The sequence below is a fragment of the Phaethon aethereus genome (genome assembly GCF_964289735.1).
Source record: "Phaethon aethereus genome assembly, chromosome: 3".
Classification (NCBI taxonomy): domain Eukaryota; kingdom Metazoa; phylum Chordata; class Aves; order Phaethontiformes; family Phaethontidae; genus Phaethon; species Phaethon aethereus.
In genome coordinates, this window is record NC_138576.1 from 17,714,989 (window position 1) to 17,734,207 (window position 19,219).

At 35.4% G+C, this 19,219-nt stretch overlaps 1 protein-coding gene across 1 annotated transcript in view; it reads right to left on the reverse strand.

Moving 5' to 3' along the window:
• ASAP2 (ArfGAP with SH3 domain, ankyrin repeat and PH domain 2) overlaps nt 1-19,219 on the reverse strand; it is a gene marked incomplete at both ends in the record, with an annotated part of 92,466 nt that overhangs the window by 9,987 nt on the left and 63,260 nt on the right. The window contains 12 exons of the mRNA XM_081998004.1: nt 373-522; nt 3,013-3,268; nt 6,837-6,947; nt 7,874-7,941; nt 8,425-8,540; nt 8,755-8,840; nt 9,311-9,500; nt 11,172-11,266; nt 11,998-12,131; nt 13,417-13,583; nt 13,693-13,741; nt 15,590-15,677. Of these exons, the coding sequence (XP_081854130.1) occupies nt 373-522; nt 3,013-3,268; nt 6,837-6,947; nt 7,874-7,941; nt 8,425-8,540; nt 8,755-8,840; nt 9,311-9,500; nt 11,172-11,266; nt 11,998-12,131; nt 13,417-13,583; nt 13,693-13,741; nt 15,590-15,677 (1,510 nt within the window). The remainder of the gene's footprint in view (nt 1-372; nt 523-3,012; nt 3,269-6,836; nt 6,948-7,873; nt 7,942-8,424; nt 8,541-8,754; nt 8,841-9,310; nt 9,501-11,171; nt 11,267-11,997; nt 12,132-13,416; nt 13,584-13,692; nt 13,742-15,589; nt 15,678-19,219) is intronic.

Here is a 19,219-nt window from a genome sequence, read left to right on the forward strand (position 1 = left end):
TGGCAATGCACTAAAACATCTTTTTGCATTCCTACGGTCTACAAGAATCAAGCACAAAGTGGAGACATAGCCCCGGGCCTACATGTAACACTCATCTTTACAGCTAGTGAGAAATGCAGCATTGAAAACGATATATAAAAGTGAAGAGCTCTTTAGCTCTAGTACTAGATAGTATTTCCTGTTGACCCTGCACTACACCATACAGTCCTCACTGCACCATCAGAGAAGACAGTTCATACAAAGTTACTGGATGGGAACAATAGGCCAAAGCTACAGTCATCAAAAGAGGAAGTATGAGTTGTGGAAATGGAAAAATAAGCCAACTATGATTAGATACAGCAGAAGGGAAAACAGGGGAAAGTGGAAACATACTTGTAGATGTTACACGCAATGGCGGCACAGGGGGATGAATAGCTGGTGGATCTGATGAAGACCTCTGCCTGCTTATACTTTCCACTCCTAAAGAATTTGTCTTCCATATTGCATTAGATGAAGAAATTGTCTGAATACCACTGCCAAGAACTGAAGGCTGAACTAAAAAGAGAGGAAAATACTGTATTATTATTATTGTTTACCCTAAGCACAAAGCGTCAATATTCACACCTGTGCTTTTAAAAATGGTGCAGCTAGACCACTATATTCAGCAATAGGAACCACTGCCATCCTGCTGGAATGCCAGAGCAGAAATCAGAGTCTGGTGCAAAAAAATTACATAGAAGTTTCTGGGTGAAGTCTTACTAGCACTTTAGCTAAGTAAAATTTGTCTCCAGTCATTACTTTAAAATATGTCAACACTTGAAAAAGCAGAAATTTTTCAACAAAACAGAAGGCAAGTCTTGCTACCTTCTTTAATCTCTGACTGATAGCACTAATCTTCTCGAGTAGTGCAAGAAAAGGACCTTACTCTCGCATGAGCATTAGCAGACATTGCTGACTCAAAGTGAAACATCCGTTTTGACTTAGAATTGACATAAAACTGTAATTCTGAATTTCACTCAAACAAGAAGCTATAATAACGAGTCATAAAACAGTTACAAAGTATGACTTCTTCAAGGCCTCCTAAATGATTCCATTCTTAGGCTGAAGAGCTGCCTCCCCATTTCATAAAAACACACTACAGGTTTTCTTCATAAAGCCAATATTTTGCATATATCATGCCACTTCTCCCTAGGCAGCATATGAGCATCATATTAGGAAAAGATGAAACAGAGTAAGGTATGAATAAATATTAGGTTGCAGGGAAAAGCATAAAAGCCTCAGAAGACTTGGAGAACAGCCTAAAGCTAAGAGGATAAAGGAGTAATAATACACCATAAGCATAACATCAACAGCATCAGTAATCAACAAGAAGCTAAGATCGATGAAACTATTATAGCTTTTAACTAAGAATATAAAATAATAGGCTAATACACTGCTAGAGTAAAGAATATGAGCTAATAATCTAAGCCAGGCAGCATGCTTTCTTGACGTGAGCTGTACCACACCAGTGCCAAGAAGTCTGGGGTTGGGAATAAAATTAAAATGACACTGTGTCATTTTATCAAGGGCAAACAGTGGGTAAAATAGTATGGTTGTCCATAATTAAAATAATATCAAAGGGTAAAATAGTCTTTTTTGAACTATCCAATTGTATTACTAATTTAGACCTAGAATCTAAGAGTTAAACAGACTATGCAAGCTCCTTGGGTGAATTTTCCTGTTTAGTGGGGGATACATTCCTTTCCATCAAGTAAAAAAGGTGTCTAGATATTACGCTTAGATTTCATGCAAAAATGTTAGATGAAAGGAATGCCACCTTGGTTAAGTTTTATATGCTGCTAAACTTCCCCCAGTCTCATGCTACCCGTTTTAAGTAATCCGATACCATGCTGTTCTATCGTGCTCAGTTTTTCTGCTGCCAAAATAACCTAATTTTAATGCAATTTTTATGCTGCAGCCATTCCTGTGAGACCAATAACTGACTTTTCATATTACACAGATGTTCAATTTGCCATCTCAGATGCAATCACTGGTGTATGGAGTCCTGCATTCTGACCTTTGCACAGTGCTCCCAAAAGCAGAAGCCACTCACGTATGCCGAGAACATTCCCTGCTCATATCTCCTCCTATGGACTCTGAATTACAGCACCATAGAAAATCATGTGTTTACACAGTCATTTTTCTTGAATTGAACTTTACATAAATTTAGCATCCATGAAAGTTGATGGATTAATAAAGGTATTAAAACAATGAAACACACAAAACATGTACTGTACAAAGAAGATCTATACAGATTTCTCCATGCTTCTTTAGTATGATCCAAACAGATTATATCTGAAGGTAAGAATAAAGTTCACAGCATCAGCTTTAATGGTACATTTTGCAAGCACACAACCCTTCTGAACCAGGATGAGACGTACATTTTACATAGTTCTGCTGATCAGGGTATAACCAGTAATTGGCAGTTACATTTTCAGTCAGCTACCAGTTCTCTAAAATCACCCAGTTCTCCATATCATGACACTTCAACTTGTATTTCAACAACCTTGAAGTATATACTTATTAAAAGAAGACTTTGCAAGGTTAAAATCTCTCATGTTCTGCATATATTCTCCATTCTCCCAGGCCTTAAACAATCTTCCCACTGAAATTGTATGTTTAAATTGAACTCTGACAATGACATCTTCAAGAAACAGAAATATGAAAAGATGGAATATTAAAAAAAAAAAAATTTGCTGAACTAAACTGACAGCAGCCCTCCTTTTAATACAGTGTTTAACTCTATTGAGGTTACCTGGGCATTTTTTTTTCCCCCCAAACACTATTGTGTACTTTCTTGCAGGTATACTAAAAATCAAACTCAGAACAGGTTGTAGAGATTCACTTCAAGTATACAAAATGAAGTAATCAATAAACTGTTCCAATACTTACCTGTGCAAAATAACTGTAAAAGAAAACCTAAAAATGTAATAATTAAAAAAATGTTATGATCTCATTCTTCTAACTTACAATAATATTTTCTGGTGTTAGTACCTTTGCCAATATTCCTTGGAGGTAGAGGAGGTGCACTACTTGTAACAGGTACTGCAGGCTGAATGGGAGGTGGACTGCCACTGAGTATTGCTCCATATGTTTCATTCTGTAATATACTTGGCATAAATCCTCTTTGCTTATCCTTAGCAATGTTCGCTGCATCTCTTGCCAAGGATGCTACATTAGGCTGAAGCTGGTTTGATCCAAGTTGATAGAAGCTGACAGGCCTGTCCTCTCTCCGATTGGGACTGGGTTGCTTAAACACAATAACAAAAGTACTCACTGACACCACATTAGTTGTACTCATTTTATTTATTAGTTGATAGAAAGTTATTAGTTTCTAGAAAGAAAAACTGGCTTCTAAAATGCATATTTGTTGCTTTTAATATATAATCTATAACCTACATTCCACCCTCTTCAAGACAAAGTAACTGTGCACATTAACAAAAAAGCATTAAATGTGAATTGCATTTCAAAACAATTATAATTTTCTCATTTTCTCCTGTAGTATACTTCTATAGGATAATACTCTATCCTTATATATACAGCACTATACTCGTATAGATACTCAATATACATATTCAGACTGGATCAAGTAAAGTTTCCCTGCACCAAAAAAAACAGACAATACTTTCAAAAGTAAACAAACGACTAGAAGACCCTAAGCCTCATCTGGACCTCAGCTGCGTTAGATCCCAAATAGATCATCATGATCTCGACACCAGGACACAACTGCATCTAAGTATTCTACCTGCAGCTCAGCCTACAACAAACTAGGAGACAAAACTTCTCATAAACTCTTTTTAGCTTACTAATATCGCTGGACAAGTTCAGGAGATTACTTCAGTTGGCAGCTGGTATGGAACATTGCTCATCCCATGCACATTAGCAAATAACATCTAATTAGTTCTCTTTGAGATTTACAGCAAGTCATCTGCTTGATGTGCACACTCTAGCATTATTTTTCCTGTTTCAACAGCAAGCAGAGTAATTATTGTTATCAAATGATAATTAAAATAGCTGGAGTTATAAATTCATGTGGCTAGTACAGGAATGGTTTGTAACAATCCATAGCTCAGAGAGCATAAATATGCCTTTAGAAATAGTGTTACATAAACATGTCACTGATGTACTGTCTGTATGAAACTAAAATAACCATTTATAGTAATAGCATTTAGGCAGAATAAAGATTTACACCAACAGTATCACAAATAAGCAATCGATTTTCCTCTGAATATATTCAATGCTTACTCTGGATTGATCACGTAGGGCCTTTAGTCATGTTATAGCACAGCATTATAGTTCAAAGATTTATCAGAACGATGTATGTGACAGCCAGACACATTAATCCCTGCCTTTACTTTGGCTTAGTAGCCTGACTCCTGACCGGCTGACACCCTCCATTCCCTGTTCTCTGCACTGTCTTGGTTCTGCTATTTGTTTCAGCCCACACTTGCCTCTGCTTTCTAAACCAGTAGAAAACTATTTTTTGTTTTGTTGATTCAGCTTTTCACTGGTTTACCAAACAGAAACAGCTCAATACAGAAATAAATGTGTGCCAGAATGGAGGCAAAAGATGAGGTAGGACCAGGCAGCCAGAAACCAGGTGGGTTGTCTTAGCCTTCTTTTAGGTTAGACTCTCTTTTATATGAAAAATTCTGGACTAAAAGAACTTCAATTTCAGACAAGACCTTTTCTGACAAAAAGTACAAAATCTATTCAACTGCTTTACCAAAAAGAGAGACAAGCCCAACAGCTTGACAACTATAAACAGAACTCTGATGTGATCCTAAGCAACAGCAGTATTCACCAGTGCATTCAATGTAGTCACAGACACTAGTCTGTGATTAATAGTCCTTAATCTCCTTTCAAAAGTCCCTGTAGTATAAGCCTATTAATAGTGGGTAGTGAAGTAGCAGTTTCATTACTTCAAGCCTCATTGCTGAGTAGCAGATAACTTCCTATACGAGGTGGAGTTCAGGGACTAGCCAAAAAGAGAACACTCCACTGCCGAAGGCAACTAGCAACAATGAAGGAAGTGAGGGAAAACACAGATCAAAAAAACCCCAAATCTAGAGTGTCCCTAAAAGGGATTTGCTAGATATCTAGTTGCAAAGTATCCAAAAGGTTTTACAGCAGGAAAAAAATGATATCTCTCAAACATAACAGAAAGTTTCAAGCTGCTTTATCAAAAAGGTCGTCATTACTGCTGTGATTATCTGGGTGGTGATACAAGATACAGGAATACATAAATACTGGGATATAATATGAAAGCTCACTCAGAAGAACTGGATTTAGCAGCTCACAGATTCTAGATTCTTGCACAGATACCAAAATTCTCAAGAAAAATCTTAAGAAAATTCTCAGAAGGTAGCAATGCAGACAAGATCTTGCAAAAATGGTATTTTGCAACACAAGAAACTTAATAATGTCAAAATTAGTTTCCAAAACATTATACCAATTCAACGGTCTGATGACCTAGCGTTTTAAAAATCTTCATTTCTGTGAAGACAAAGAAAATGAACCTATGACTGTCAGGTTTTACTATTTCTGAAAACAAAGCAAAACCCAACACACAAGATTTGGTTGTATGTTATTAATTATTAGCAATTCATGCTCTAGCTGAGAGAAGAGACTTTGCAAGAGAAGTACTAAAATGTAGTACTTGTAAAGAGAAAAAAGTCAAATTTCATTATCCAGAGGAGAAAGGGGGTTTTGTTAGCTATTTTCAAAAGAAAAAAAGGTTGTGCTAACATCTGGAGATTAACTAACATAAAGCCTATTGTATACTCCTTGCACTTTATAAAGTAAGCAGAAAAGGCATAAGCAAAAAGTACAAAAATATGTGTTCAATACTTATATGGAATACTTCAAATTATGAAAGTGTCAGAATGTCATTAATATTTAGGAGCCTATATGTCATTTCAAGTTACTTGTCCCTTAGAAATCCAAGACATTTTAAAGCATTGTTCAGATATCAGAACATGGTAGTTTGTTCTCTGTCTGTATGTTTAGGTGCTTAAAATCTTTTTGAATTTGGTCCCCAAATTGGGAAATTACATGTTGAAAATGCAATGAAGTTTCCTATGCTACTAGAATACTTCGTAATACTTGTAATATGACCATCCTTGGAGATATTCAAAAGCCATCTGGACATGGTCCTGGCCAAATGGATCCAGGTGACCCTGTTTTAGCAGGGATGTTGGACCAGATGACCTCCAGAGGTTCCTTCCAACCTCAAACATTCTGTGATTCTGGACCCAATAGCACCACACCACCACCAGAAGTTTCAGGTATGAAAAGGGAGAAAACCAAAAATATTTTAACATGAAGATTCAGAATTAAGACCCTACCCTGCTATTAATGTACGTGACTTATTTAATGCATGAGTTTAGTTCCACTGAAGACAAGCCAATGCATAAACTGTTCGAAAATTAAAACCATCGGCTGGAGCTGTTTCACAAACATGAGGAGATACTATAAGGTGCCTTTCTTTGTAACAGCAATTATCCTATCTCATGTTAGTTCTACTTCACAATCAGAAGATCTAAATATTCCTGAGGCATTGAAACAAACTGTCACATCTGGCTATCATAATTTGATCATCACCACATGGCCATATGTTTTATACCTTTTATTAAAGAGGAAAAAGAAGACAAACTGTAATTTAAGGAACTAAAATTTAAGCTACTATGTTTATCACAGAACTTTACTTCATAGTATCTTCATACCTATAGTAAAAATAGTATTATTTAAATCACTACGAACATCATGCTTACAGAGAGATGTGTAGAGGAAAATAATAAGATGTTGATACAAACCTGCAACTTTTCATCCACATCATCATCACTTTCATCCAGATCTTCATGGAGCAGCCGCCATTCATATTCTACATGAACATGAGAATTAAATCTTCCGGACAGTGCTTGAGTAAGCTAAGGAAAAAAAGATTACTGTTGACACCTGTGTTATGTGTAGCACTTATTTTAAAACAGCATATTTAAAACCAAACATAACCCCATGTAGAAGGAACCTTGGTTTCTCAGTACAAATATTACTTTTATTTTAAAAACAGATTTCACTAATCTAGAAAGTTACTGCACTGGGGTAGGTTTAAAGAATTAAGGTCTGTAACCAAACACAACACAAATAAATCAAAAGCAACTAGGCTTTTCGTTAACCATTGCAAGTCCACTCCCCATTTTCTGACAAAAAGCACCACATCCTATTTGCTTTGAGAAATTGCAAATCAAAGAAATTAACTGCAATGGCAGTTGTTTTGAATCAGACTCACTTATCAAGAAGCCTTCACCCCACTAATCCATTTTTCTTGCTTATTAGAAGGAGTGATGGTAGCTGGTTTCTCTTCATAGAGTCACAGAACGGTTTGGGTTGGAAAGGACCTTCAAAGACCGTTTAGTCCATGCCCCCTGCCATGGGCAAGGACATCTTCCAACTAGATCAGGTTGCTAAATGTCCCATCCAAACTGACATTAAGCACTTCCAATGATGAGGCATCCACAACTTCTCTGGGCAACAAGAAAATGGCCTTCACCCATGGTCTTCACCCATAAAAGTGCTTAAGTGATTACAGGTCAATGAGATGTCAGACACTTGCGGATATGGGACCAGTAGCTCAGACAGAATCATCCCCCAGCCCCAAGAAGTTTAGCATTTCCAAAACATCTAAATTATAATTTTCTTCTTAAAAGCCTAAAATTTGATATAAGCATACAACTATTCCTAAGCATAAAACTATTCCATCTGGAATATATTTGTTGCATATTCAACTGTAAACTTAAATATTCAGACATGTTTCTGCTTATAAATGTACAAACACACAGAAAGATCTAACACTTACCAACTCTTCACAGTGAGTATGTTTTAAACGTTTAGCTATATCAAGTGGCGTCTCTCCTGATTCATTAGCTATATTACAGCAGGAAAAGAAAGTTATGATGATAGGTGTCAGTATTAACACGTCCATTACTAAAGACAAAGGCAAACCTTCAGGTACATAGTGAAGCACTAGACCAACACACTCTATAATTCCTATCTTTCCTTCAAATGTAGGCCCAACTCATACCAACCTTCTGAATATGACAAGCAGGAGTAACTCAGCATGCCATATATATAGAATGATAGCCATCAAACGGCTGTATATAAGTAGGCAACAAGATACCAGTTAAAAATCTTGGTACTTACTTATCTAAATTTGTTTAAAAAACAAGTGTAACATATAAGTCCATTTTAAACTTGAAATAAATGGTGAATATTGATTTTTCTATAGTGAAGATTATATTCACAGAATTATGATAAACAATTGAGGAGAAAATGCACTTATTCCACCCTCACTGTTTCTTATCTGAAGCAGTGACAAATATGAAATTGAAGTACACATTACCCTTTTACCTATTTCAATAGATGCCTTCCCTCTCAGCAGCAGTTTGAGGCACTCAACGTTGTCCGTCAGACAGCAGTAATGTAGGGCTGTGCTACCTTTACATGTTTGCTTATCTAGATTGCCACTATTGGAGTACAAGAAAGAAGAAGAAAGCTGATTAAACTTATTTTCCTACCCTATTATTATGTTAATAAACCTCTCTCATTACAAGATTTTCAAAGAATAAAATTACATTTGCAAATACCAGAATTAGCTTTAGTATTTGTATTCCTTTATTATTTGTATTACTTGAAATAAAAGCAGTATCAATAACGTTTTAATAGTTTTCCATACACTACCTGTTCTGCACTAAGAAGTCAACTATATGAAGGGATGTTCGATCAACTGACCTAACAGCAAGGTGAAGTGCTGTTTCATCTTGCTCCTAAGAATAAAATAAAAGAACACATTTGTTTCTTCTGATCTACAGAGAAGCAGAAATTTTATTAAGGCATAGATTAGATCAATTAAAACATTTTATTTCAAAATATTCAGACATGTAACCATTAAAACATCTCTTGTGAAGACTTTTATTGCTTTCCTTTAATTCCTCTGAAGGAAAAAACAAATCGGTTGAAAACAAATAGAAGATGGTTTAGAAAATAGAAAACTAATAGATGAGAATGAAATGATTTAATGGTTAATGTTTTAATACCTTTAAAATATGATATTTGGAAACAATGTTAAACTATTTAATATCTTCTTTTGTTATTGTTAAATTACATCATTAAAAGGACAAGTGTTCAGAACAGTGTTTCAAAATGTTGTTTTCAAATAAGAAAAAATAGTCCTTTCTAATTAATGAAAGCACATTGCACTTATAACAATTTGGCTAATAAAATTTACAACACTTACATGGCCATTGGCCAGTGGAATTTTTTCTGTGAGATCCACACCATCAGCATATACTTGGACTAATCCAAGAATGTCTCTTGATTTGACTGCTTCACAAAGAGCATGCAATTTAGCTGCATTGTCAGCATGTTTTTTTCTTGCATATTTTCTCTCAATATACTTGGCAGTAATATAATCTTTTCTTGCATTCCTGAAATTGAATATAATTTACTTCTGTAACTTTTAGCAGAAGATACACAGTAGAATTTCCATAAAAACATGCAAGTCATTTGAAATAAAATCTGGGAAAGACTATTTCTCACTCATTATGATAATTTTTCTTCTTTGATATGCATGTAAGACATGCAGTCTCGTATTTCCAGTATGAAATGTAGCTACAGTAGGTGAATCAAATATCAAAGACCATGAATTTCCCCTCTGAACTCTGGTGTGAAGTAGAGAGCAAGATTACGCAGCTCTATGTACAAAAGATATATCAAAGCTTTATAATTCTGGTTTGCTAACAGTAGCCTTGCAGGTTTATGTTTACCTGACTTACTCCTATACATGCTAGAAAGGCATGGGATACAAAAATCTGTCTTATAGGTCTGCACAGACTATCCAGGCCTTGGATCTGTATTCATAGCAGTGAGTATGTTCTGTAAAGCATCTCTTCATCACAACTGTAGCAGGGAGGATATAGTGGAGTTTTTAAGTTCTACCTCTAAACTGAGGTGAAAATTTGGTACACTTGAACATGTGTTATCACTTTTGCTGTTGATACACAACTAACAAATAACAACCCCTCTTCCTACCACAGCAAGACAGGAGCTTGCATGCCTCCCAAAGGCCTAAGTCCTTACCAGCTCTTGGGATGTACACAACATTGCACAGAAGACATCTAACAAAGCCATACTTTATCACCTAAATACTATATAATGGGCAAAAGAAAAAAACCCCAAATAATAAACAGAATCAATGGATAGCTCTTGCTCCTAAAGCATATGACAGTATTCCTTCATAGTTTCTAAAAAGTGTCTTTCTTCAGATCCTCATTTCATTAAAAAAGGCCCAAACTTGATATGTAGATGTATCAACCTAAATTATTTTTTTAAATATAAATTTCTATAAGTCTTCTTATGCTATTGATTTAGCATTCAGTAAAATTATTAGTAATTTTAATTATTAACATTCTGTATTATTATTGATAGTGTAGTCAAAATTATTTAAACTGCATGGTTTAACATTGGTTCTGTCAGAATGGTGAAAGTCCAAATAATGTAAAATCAGCTTAATCCAAAGCCAATTCTTCTGTGTTTGTTTCTGCATCATTTACTAGCTCTTTTATGATGGAGTAGTATCCAGCCAAGTAGGCAGCTGTCCTTGATGTGTCTCTGCCACCACAGTTCACTGTCTTCGAAGAATTCAATTAAATGTTCTGTCTTTATTCCACATAGTTACGGACTTAAGTCCTAGGTGTAGTTTCTAAACACTAGTGTTCAGTATCTTTCAAGTAAAATTGCACCTTATTCCAATTTCTATTTTGTGTTTAAATAGGACAAAATTAATAGCTTTGTTTTTAAACACTACCCTTGTGTCTTTAAAATTCCCAACAAGTCATGTTTAATTTGTTTCTGTCCCACAAATGATGATTCAGAGAGTGGTAAGATAATCCTTACTATTAGAGGAGGTACAATTAGATAAAGTTCAATAAAACAGACATGCAAAACATCAGAAAAAAAGTTTACTCCTTGACTATAAGACTATATATAAGACATTATACATCTTCCATAGCCTGCTGGTGCAAACCATAATGGCACAACCCATTAGCAATATTAAATTAAATGCCTGCCTTTTTCAGAAGTAGTGGCTCTTTACTTACATATCACTGCTTGGATTAGGTTTGACCATCTCATCAACCGGCAGACAGAATTCCATAATCTCATTAAACCCAGCATTCCCAATATTCTTTGCAAGCTGTTAAAAAAAAAAAATCCACAGCTCACTTAATAAACTTGTTCAGTTATTGGCCACACACGTACTAGTGGGAGGACAAGGGAAAATGGGAATTGGGATTTTTTGCTTCTGATTCCTAGTTTTGCTACTATGTCAGTGATCACAAAAGATTAGGTACCTTTTTGCATGTCAGCTTTCAGCTGGAATTTAATGCACAAACAAGTAACTGCAGAATAATCCATCAAGAGACCAGGTCATACAATAAATACAAAATACTTTGTGCTGGGTAAAAACAAACATATAAACTGTCACAGAGCAGCTGATATGTGGTAACTTCTTTGTGCAGCAAAGCTGAATACATTTTCTTCCTTTGAGGATTAAAGTTGTCTTCTAGAATAATGCTAAATAATCAATGGGATAAGTATTTGTGAAGTCCTTCAATTTTTAATCTGTGAGGCACATTTATATGTCAAACAGCTGTGTTCTTTTAAAAAGCAACCATGGGTAAAAAGACATGGAAATACAAAAAATATGAAGCCTCTGCTAATTTGAATTCTGAGACTAGGCAAAGTTTACAGGAAGACACTATGTTCCAGGAGGTTCCCTTAAACTTGAAGAATTAAGCTTTCTTAAATTATGTTTATCCAGAGGCAACTTGCAAGATTAGAATACATCGTTAAAGTGACAAAATATACTTATGTTGGAAGTATTTTATAGTACTATTTTTAAGTTAATAAAAGCAAGTTGATTACCAAAAGTTCAGATGTTCCCAGCACATCTAATGTAAGTGACTGCATTCTGGAATAGTGAACACCAAGTTCTCTATGGATTCCTGAGCATTCAATGCAAGTCAGAATTCCTAAATTTGTTGAAAGCCAGGTGGGATCTGAAACAGAAAGCACCCATAGAATTAAAATTTATTCAGGTAGTTACTTCATTCTAGAAAATGTAGTATACAGAAATGAAATTCTGTAACATAAGATTCCCACTTTTTTTTTAGTAAAGGACATTGCCCTGCAAGGGAGCTGCTCAAACAGTCCAGTTTGTCATTCTCCACAGGGCTTTCAGGAACCGCATTTTTCCACTACCAATATAAAGGGGTAACATTCTGAACTGGGCGTATAGGTGCAGTTCAAACTGAAATAACAATGCCTACAGGGTTGTTTTTTTTATTTCAAGTGAAACTTTAGACTAAGTGAAGCATCAATGATTCCTAAGTATACATACACCACCACACTACAATGGATTCCCACTCCACTATTTCAAAGACACTAAGGCTCATCCGTCTCCTTTTGTTACTCTTGCTTGTCTTTTCACCTGGTATTTTGCCTTCTTATTGTAACATTCCCTCATCTTTCAGACAAATAATTAATTTCTGAAGATTTAGACAGCTTAGAAATTCATTTATTTGATAAAGGTTTGGTAGTAGCTATTTAGAATCTTCTTCATTAAAGACAGCAGGATTTTGACTCTTTTTATAATTTCATACACTATCTATTGCTGGAAGTTACTATTGATTTATAAAGTGCATACATCTTCAGATTTGATGTTTTCAGCTACAGTTTCAGATCAAAAAAACCCCTAAGTCCTGCAGTGCCTCTGTAACATAAAAGAACACAGGAAACAGCAGGATTTAAAAAATAATTTGAAGAGCATTAAAGTAGAAATACATCGATCAACAAACCAACACCGCAAACCACAGTCAGCAGGTGCCGCCTTTTCCAAATGAGCGCAGTCTTAGACATATTCCCTGGCTCACTCTCAAAGTCAAACATAAAGAAAAAGAAAGAAAGAAAAAAAAAGGGGGGGGGGGGGGGGAAGAAGAGGTGTGTTAGGAAAATGCTTAAAGTATCTTACTGCTGTCCAGTTTTACCTAAATCTTACATAAAATACGGCCTAATAAAATAAGTTCAATTGATTTATATAAGCAAAAGTTACAATAAGCAAAATACATGGGACAAAAATAAGCTTCTTAGTAATTTTTCTCCCCAGTAACAATATGCATATAGCAAATCAATCTTACTAAAGTAATGCAATTAAATTGGTAGCATATTCTACTATGTGTATAGTCTTTGTGAGATAAGGACTAAAAGTGAAAGCATAAACATCAGCTTAAATATTCTCATGAGACACAGAATTTTTACCAATTAGAATATGCTTAATTGAGTCACCTTGTGCTCCACAGTCACAACACACATCATTTCCAGTCATCCTCTGGACTTCAGATATAATTTCTTTTGTCAGTTCCTGGACAATATTATTTTCTCCTGTGTTATCATCTCCTTTGAATGCATTATTTAAAGCTTCCTCTTTGCTGTTTTGTAGCACAGATGTCCATCTAAAATGGCAGTAATATTTTGCTATTAAACACTTCAGCACTTCTAAAGTTCAAGGTAACTTCTCACTAGAACACCAGTATCAGAAATAAAATTAGCAAAGTAACTCACATTTGACATTCCTGTTCATCCTCTGCTTGAAAGTGGTACGTCCTGTCATCTGCACAATAAATAATTCACATACTGATTAAAAAAAAGATTGAAAAACTGGTTTTGCAGAAACCTCTCAGAAAAAAATAGAATTAATTGATGAGGTCTCTAGTCTCACTCATCACTGGAGTGTTGACAGGCAAAAAAAGTCTATTTAGCAAGTTTCACTCATACTACCTACAGTTCATCTATGCTTATGCCCATGTTTATACAAGGTGGCTCGTCACTCTTTAAACAGAAACTGTTTTCTTCAGTGCTTCTATCACATAAACAGCAGGGGAGCATAGCAATTTTTCCATGTTCTAGATATAACCTCAGTAATCACAAGTCTAAAGTTCTATGGGGGTGGTGGCGTGTGTGACTAAAATATACAGTCTGTATTTGAGTTTATCTGTGTATACAAAAAAGACTTAAATTTTCAAAATAAGCTCTTAAAAATCACAGTAATCAAAAATGGCAAAACAAATTTGCCAGACACAAAGTCCAAACTACAATCAGAATAAGCCCCAAGCCGTTTCAAAAATTTCAGTTTACTACTACTTTTGGAATTCTAAGCATTGTTATCATAGTGTACTATTAAAGAAAAAGCATAATACATTTTAAGTCTATGAAACAAATGAGATATGACACTGTTGACTGAGTTGGAGTTAAAATTAGAATAGTTTATGAGAAGAACAGAGATAGAGCTACTGTCAAAAAGATACTCTAGGCTGAAAATTCTTAACGTTTGAAAAATATTCAGGCAAAAAGGTGCTAAGAGGTAGTTTCAAACACGGAAAATGTTCAGAGAGTGAGGATACATGAAAGGACAGAAAGGGAAATGCTAGATAAAGAATAAGAGGTTTTATCTTGCCATGATACGGCAATTTGCAGTTTTTAAAAAATGACGTTTTTAGTCTCTATAGTAAAAGTGAAAAAATGATGTGGAGAAGGCTAAGAGGCTGCTGATGCCTTGTCATATATATGATGGGACAAATGATAGTGTTGTGATAAGCTGATACTGGGCAAAATGTAACATGGTAATCAACAAAGAAAGAAAGTGCAAAAGTAAACAGGGAAGAACACTTGCTTGTGCAGAAATGGAAAAGCTGTATATTGCATACATGCATACTAGGCTATTAACCTAAGTAACATATCTTGTATTTACAAATAGAAAAGAACATTATGCTCTGACAAAGGAACAAATGAGGAACAGATTTATATTCTTCTCCCCAAATAATTTGAGATATATATTTTAGTCCATAAATATAGTACTAAAACGTCCCAGTGAGAAATCAAAGGAAACATTTCTACTATACAATTTCGTACCACCCCGTTCAGTTCCTAAAATTATTCAGTTTTGGTGGTTTTAATATGTAGACTCTTTATCTCACCTTTGTATCTATTATGAGATAGATAAAACTAAAAAAGTTTTCAGTATTTTCTTCACAGTTACATAGCAACCACTATGCTTAAATTTTAGGAAGTTTTGTCATGGTTTAAAAGCATCTTTTGATCTTGTACAAAAGTCATAACTTTCCAAGATGATCAGTTATGACATTTTCAATATAAAGAGTGATGTCTCTTCAATATAAAAAGCAAAATCATTGTTACTCCATTGAAAGGCAGCACAAAATGATACATAGAATGAAGGAGTAAAGACAGCTTTAAAAACAAGTGGTTGTCCAAAGAAACAGGTATAGTTAGTTCCATTATGCTAAAATAAGTGTAATGGTAAATTGTCAGAGGAAGAGCATTTTATAAAGGGCAGTGTTCTACAATTGCAAAAAGTTTAAGTGGATTATTGACACAACTACAAAAATAACGCAAACCTCTCTGATATTAGCTTCAAGTAAAAAGACCTAAACAACAAACCTACGTGATATGAGGTCAAAACATTTTTTCTCTTCTGGGTTTGTTTTCACTTGGCAGGTTAACAGATTGAGCTTTGCTGGAGGTCGGTTAGCCTATTTGAAGAGAAAACATTCACATTTTAGCATATTGATACTGAGCCCTGCAGTCCAAAAACCACAGGATAATGTGCCACTGGTGAAAAGACTTGACAAATGGCTGTTACTTTAATTTTTAAGGTACCCAGGTTTTGATTTATGTTTTCTTCCACATCAGGGTTTGTAAACTACATTTTCTTGTATTTGGCTATTTTGTTCATTGATAACTGGATAAACACTAGAATTTTGAAAGGGGAGAGGGGTAAAAATCACTTTCATTATCAGTACTCTGATCACCTTACCAGTAACGCTTATCTGCAGGAATCGAATGTAACAAAGATACAGATCCATTTTAGGTTAAGTTTAATCCTCTAACAATTAGACAGTTTAAAAAAAAAAAATAGTTGTCTAGGTTTTCAATAATCAAATAATTTGACTCCTGCTAATGTCTTTAAAGAGAGCCTGGACAAGCAGTTAAGAACAAATGCTCAATTTTTAAATCAGTGAAAGGACACATTGAAGGAAAGCAAGAAGTTTGCACAGAGAACTCTTGCAACAAACATATGCAAAACTAAACTGAGATAGTTCATTACCAAAAAAAATGTAGTGAAACAAAATATTTCTATAATGAGAAACGTTTTCTAGTCAAGATGCTCTCAGCTATTCCAGTTGCTTATTAAATAAAAAGTGGCAATGTTTTACTAAAAGCAAAATGCACAAGCAAACTTCATTTTGATAAAGTCCATACAGGCTACAAAGACTTTTCAAATAGCATCTCTGCACTAACTTCTTCTCTCTCTTAACCTGCCTGTCCTACAGACCTGGGGTAGGACCTAGAAAGGCATTATGTTTGCAACCTTGACTTGAGGAATGGCTTGCACTTGCTAGAACAGATAACTAGTTTCACTCTTCTTTTAGAATAACTAAATCAGAAAGCAGATTTAACTAGAGAGGCTCTGCTCTCAACATCTGAAAAATAATTATTTGTTTAATCCATTAGAAAAGTACTATTATAAAGATAGAAATATATATAAACACATTATCACGCTTATTGTTGCGGTCTAACAATTTTAATCTATCAAGTTGCTAAAATAAGATTTAATCTTCTAAATAAGAACTGTTATCAAATGAAGCTGAACTACCACATAATGTAATTAACTTGCAATGAATCGTAAGAAACTTAGATCTTCTCAATCTCTTCTAAAATTATTGATGAAAACATTTCATGCAAAAAAGAAGGGAGAACAAATCTGCAGAGTACAGATTTCCTTGAAACAATCTGATAAAATGATGTAGCTGGCCAAAAAAAATCCAACATCATTGTATCTGAAGACCAGTAAAACATCAAAACTATGGAGAAACATAAGGGAAACAATTACTTTTTTCTTTTTTTAAGCAGGAAAGAAAAAAGAGCATGGTGTCCTTGAAAAACAGCATGCTCATGCTCATTTCTGTTCTGCCCAACAGAAGCAGCAGACATAACAGAGTCATGCATGCTTTGAAACAAAAAACCTGCAGGTTACCTGCTGGGCAATGTAAAACAAATTGTACCCAAGAGAGGTTTTGGAGGCAGCAAGATGACAATTAATTGACAACCACATTGTATTCTTTGCCTAGTAAATAGCTTTTCAAATTCCAGATGGTCCTTTTAGTAGTAAAAGCACACACAGTTTTCATTATTTTAGCCTATCAACAACAAGAGTTCTTTGTAACTAGAAGCATACGAGAAACCATGTTGAAAACACCAGCTTGGGCCCAATTTCTTGGTTATATTTAAATATACTTAATATCCATAGCACTTAAATTTCCAGTGTTTACATTTTTTGTGTAACTGTTTGTCCAAGAAATGTCCAGAAGCTGCCTATAATGAAAATACAGACTAAAACAAACAAAAATTGAAATACAAGTATTTGGTAAACAAGCCACTGGGCAACTCATATATAACTTTCTCACACACTCTGTAAGAATGTAAAAATGCAAGTAAATTCAGGTTAAGAAAGAATCTACTTGCCCCAGGACTTCGGATGTGAAGCGCATTCAGGACCTAACTAGTTTTCTATAACTTATGAAACGTGAAGCTATAAATGGGTCCACTAACATGCTTCAGAGAGGCCTGAAATACCAACATACACAGAACTCATCTCTCTGGATAGGAGTGTTATAAGTTTACCTGTCCAATTGAGTGACAGAGGCTGGTCAATTAGAAATTTTTTGATTTATTAAAGCAAGCGACAAGTAAGCAAAACAGCGCTGGGGCGGCCGGGGAGTCTCCTGCTCCACCAACGGCCGACCGCTTAACAGTCTTTCAGTCCTCTCTTTATACTTTTCGTCGGTTGTCAGTTTCTCCAATCACAATCCGTTTTCACTCGCGCCTTCTTTCGAATCTTCCAATTGCAATCTACTCCGCTCCCCCCTCCCCTTCTACCTCAGGGCTTGTTTTGTCTTGTTGCTGGGCTTGTTCTGTCTTGTTGCCGGGCATGTTCTGTACCATCTAAACTTTAATGCTTTAAGAAAACTTTAGCGATCACAGGACTTAATTGTATAACACCTATCACAGGCATCTGACACAAAGTTTGATGAACAAAACAGTTTACAGTTTATCACAGGAGGATGTAGTGTAAGAACTCTGTATCAGGATCTGAGAACTCAAAGAAATGGCTGCAACAACCTAAAAGACATCCTGGGCCAATGTGCTGATCTTGAAATCCAAAGATATTCCAAAGCTTTTAACTGAGGATCCCCTAACCTGAAGTCAGCATTAATAAGGGTATTAAAAACCCCTGCCATCTTTGCATGTGGCTGAAACCACCACATCCATGCTTTTATCCTGTGGCCAGATAACAGCCTCTGCCCACCCACCTCCCCAACACGTGCTCGTTACCTGGCGGACAACATGCCTCCGTCACGCAGAGAAGTTAGAGCCACAAGACAAAGGGAGGCAAGGCTGTGTAAATTCCTTAGCCACACTAGGCTGTAGGATGAACCAGACTTTTGGCAAGATTAGGAAACACTGGAAGTAGCAAGTGGTAACAAACGCATAACTGCTATTACACTATTTGTTTGAAACCTCTGGGTTTCATTTTCCTGCTTGAGGCTCTGATTAGACAACTGAATTTCAGACTACATGTTTTTGGACATCCATGTTAACCCACCAATGCCCTGAAAAGGTGTGCTGCCACCTCTCATACCATACATGCAGAATTCAGAATCACCTCGTGTTCCTTCCTGGAGAAACTGTAACCCTCCATCCACCAAAACTGACTTCTTAAGTGTAAGAATCAAAAAGTTATGCCTCTAAGACAATACCAAGGAGTTCAACAATTTTTACAAAAGGCATGAGCAAATGTGCCCACTTAAGACAATCACTCAGACTGGTTGGCTGATTTCACCATGCGTTTTTTCTAGATATCACAGTGATTTGCAAACAATCAAAAGATTAAATCTGAATCTTTTTGCATTCAGATTGTCCTATTAACTATAACAGTAGATTAAAGTTTCCAACAGTAAGGAAAGAACAACAACAAAAAGATTTCTTGATAATTATTCTCTCTCTTTTTTTT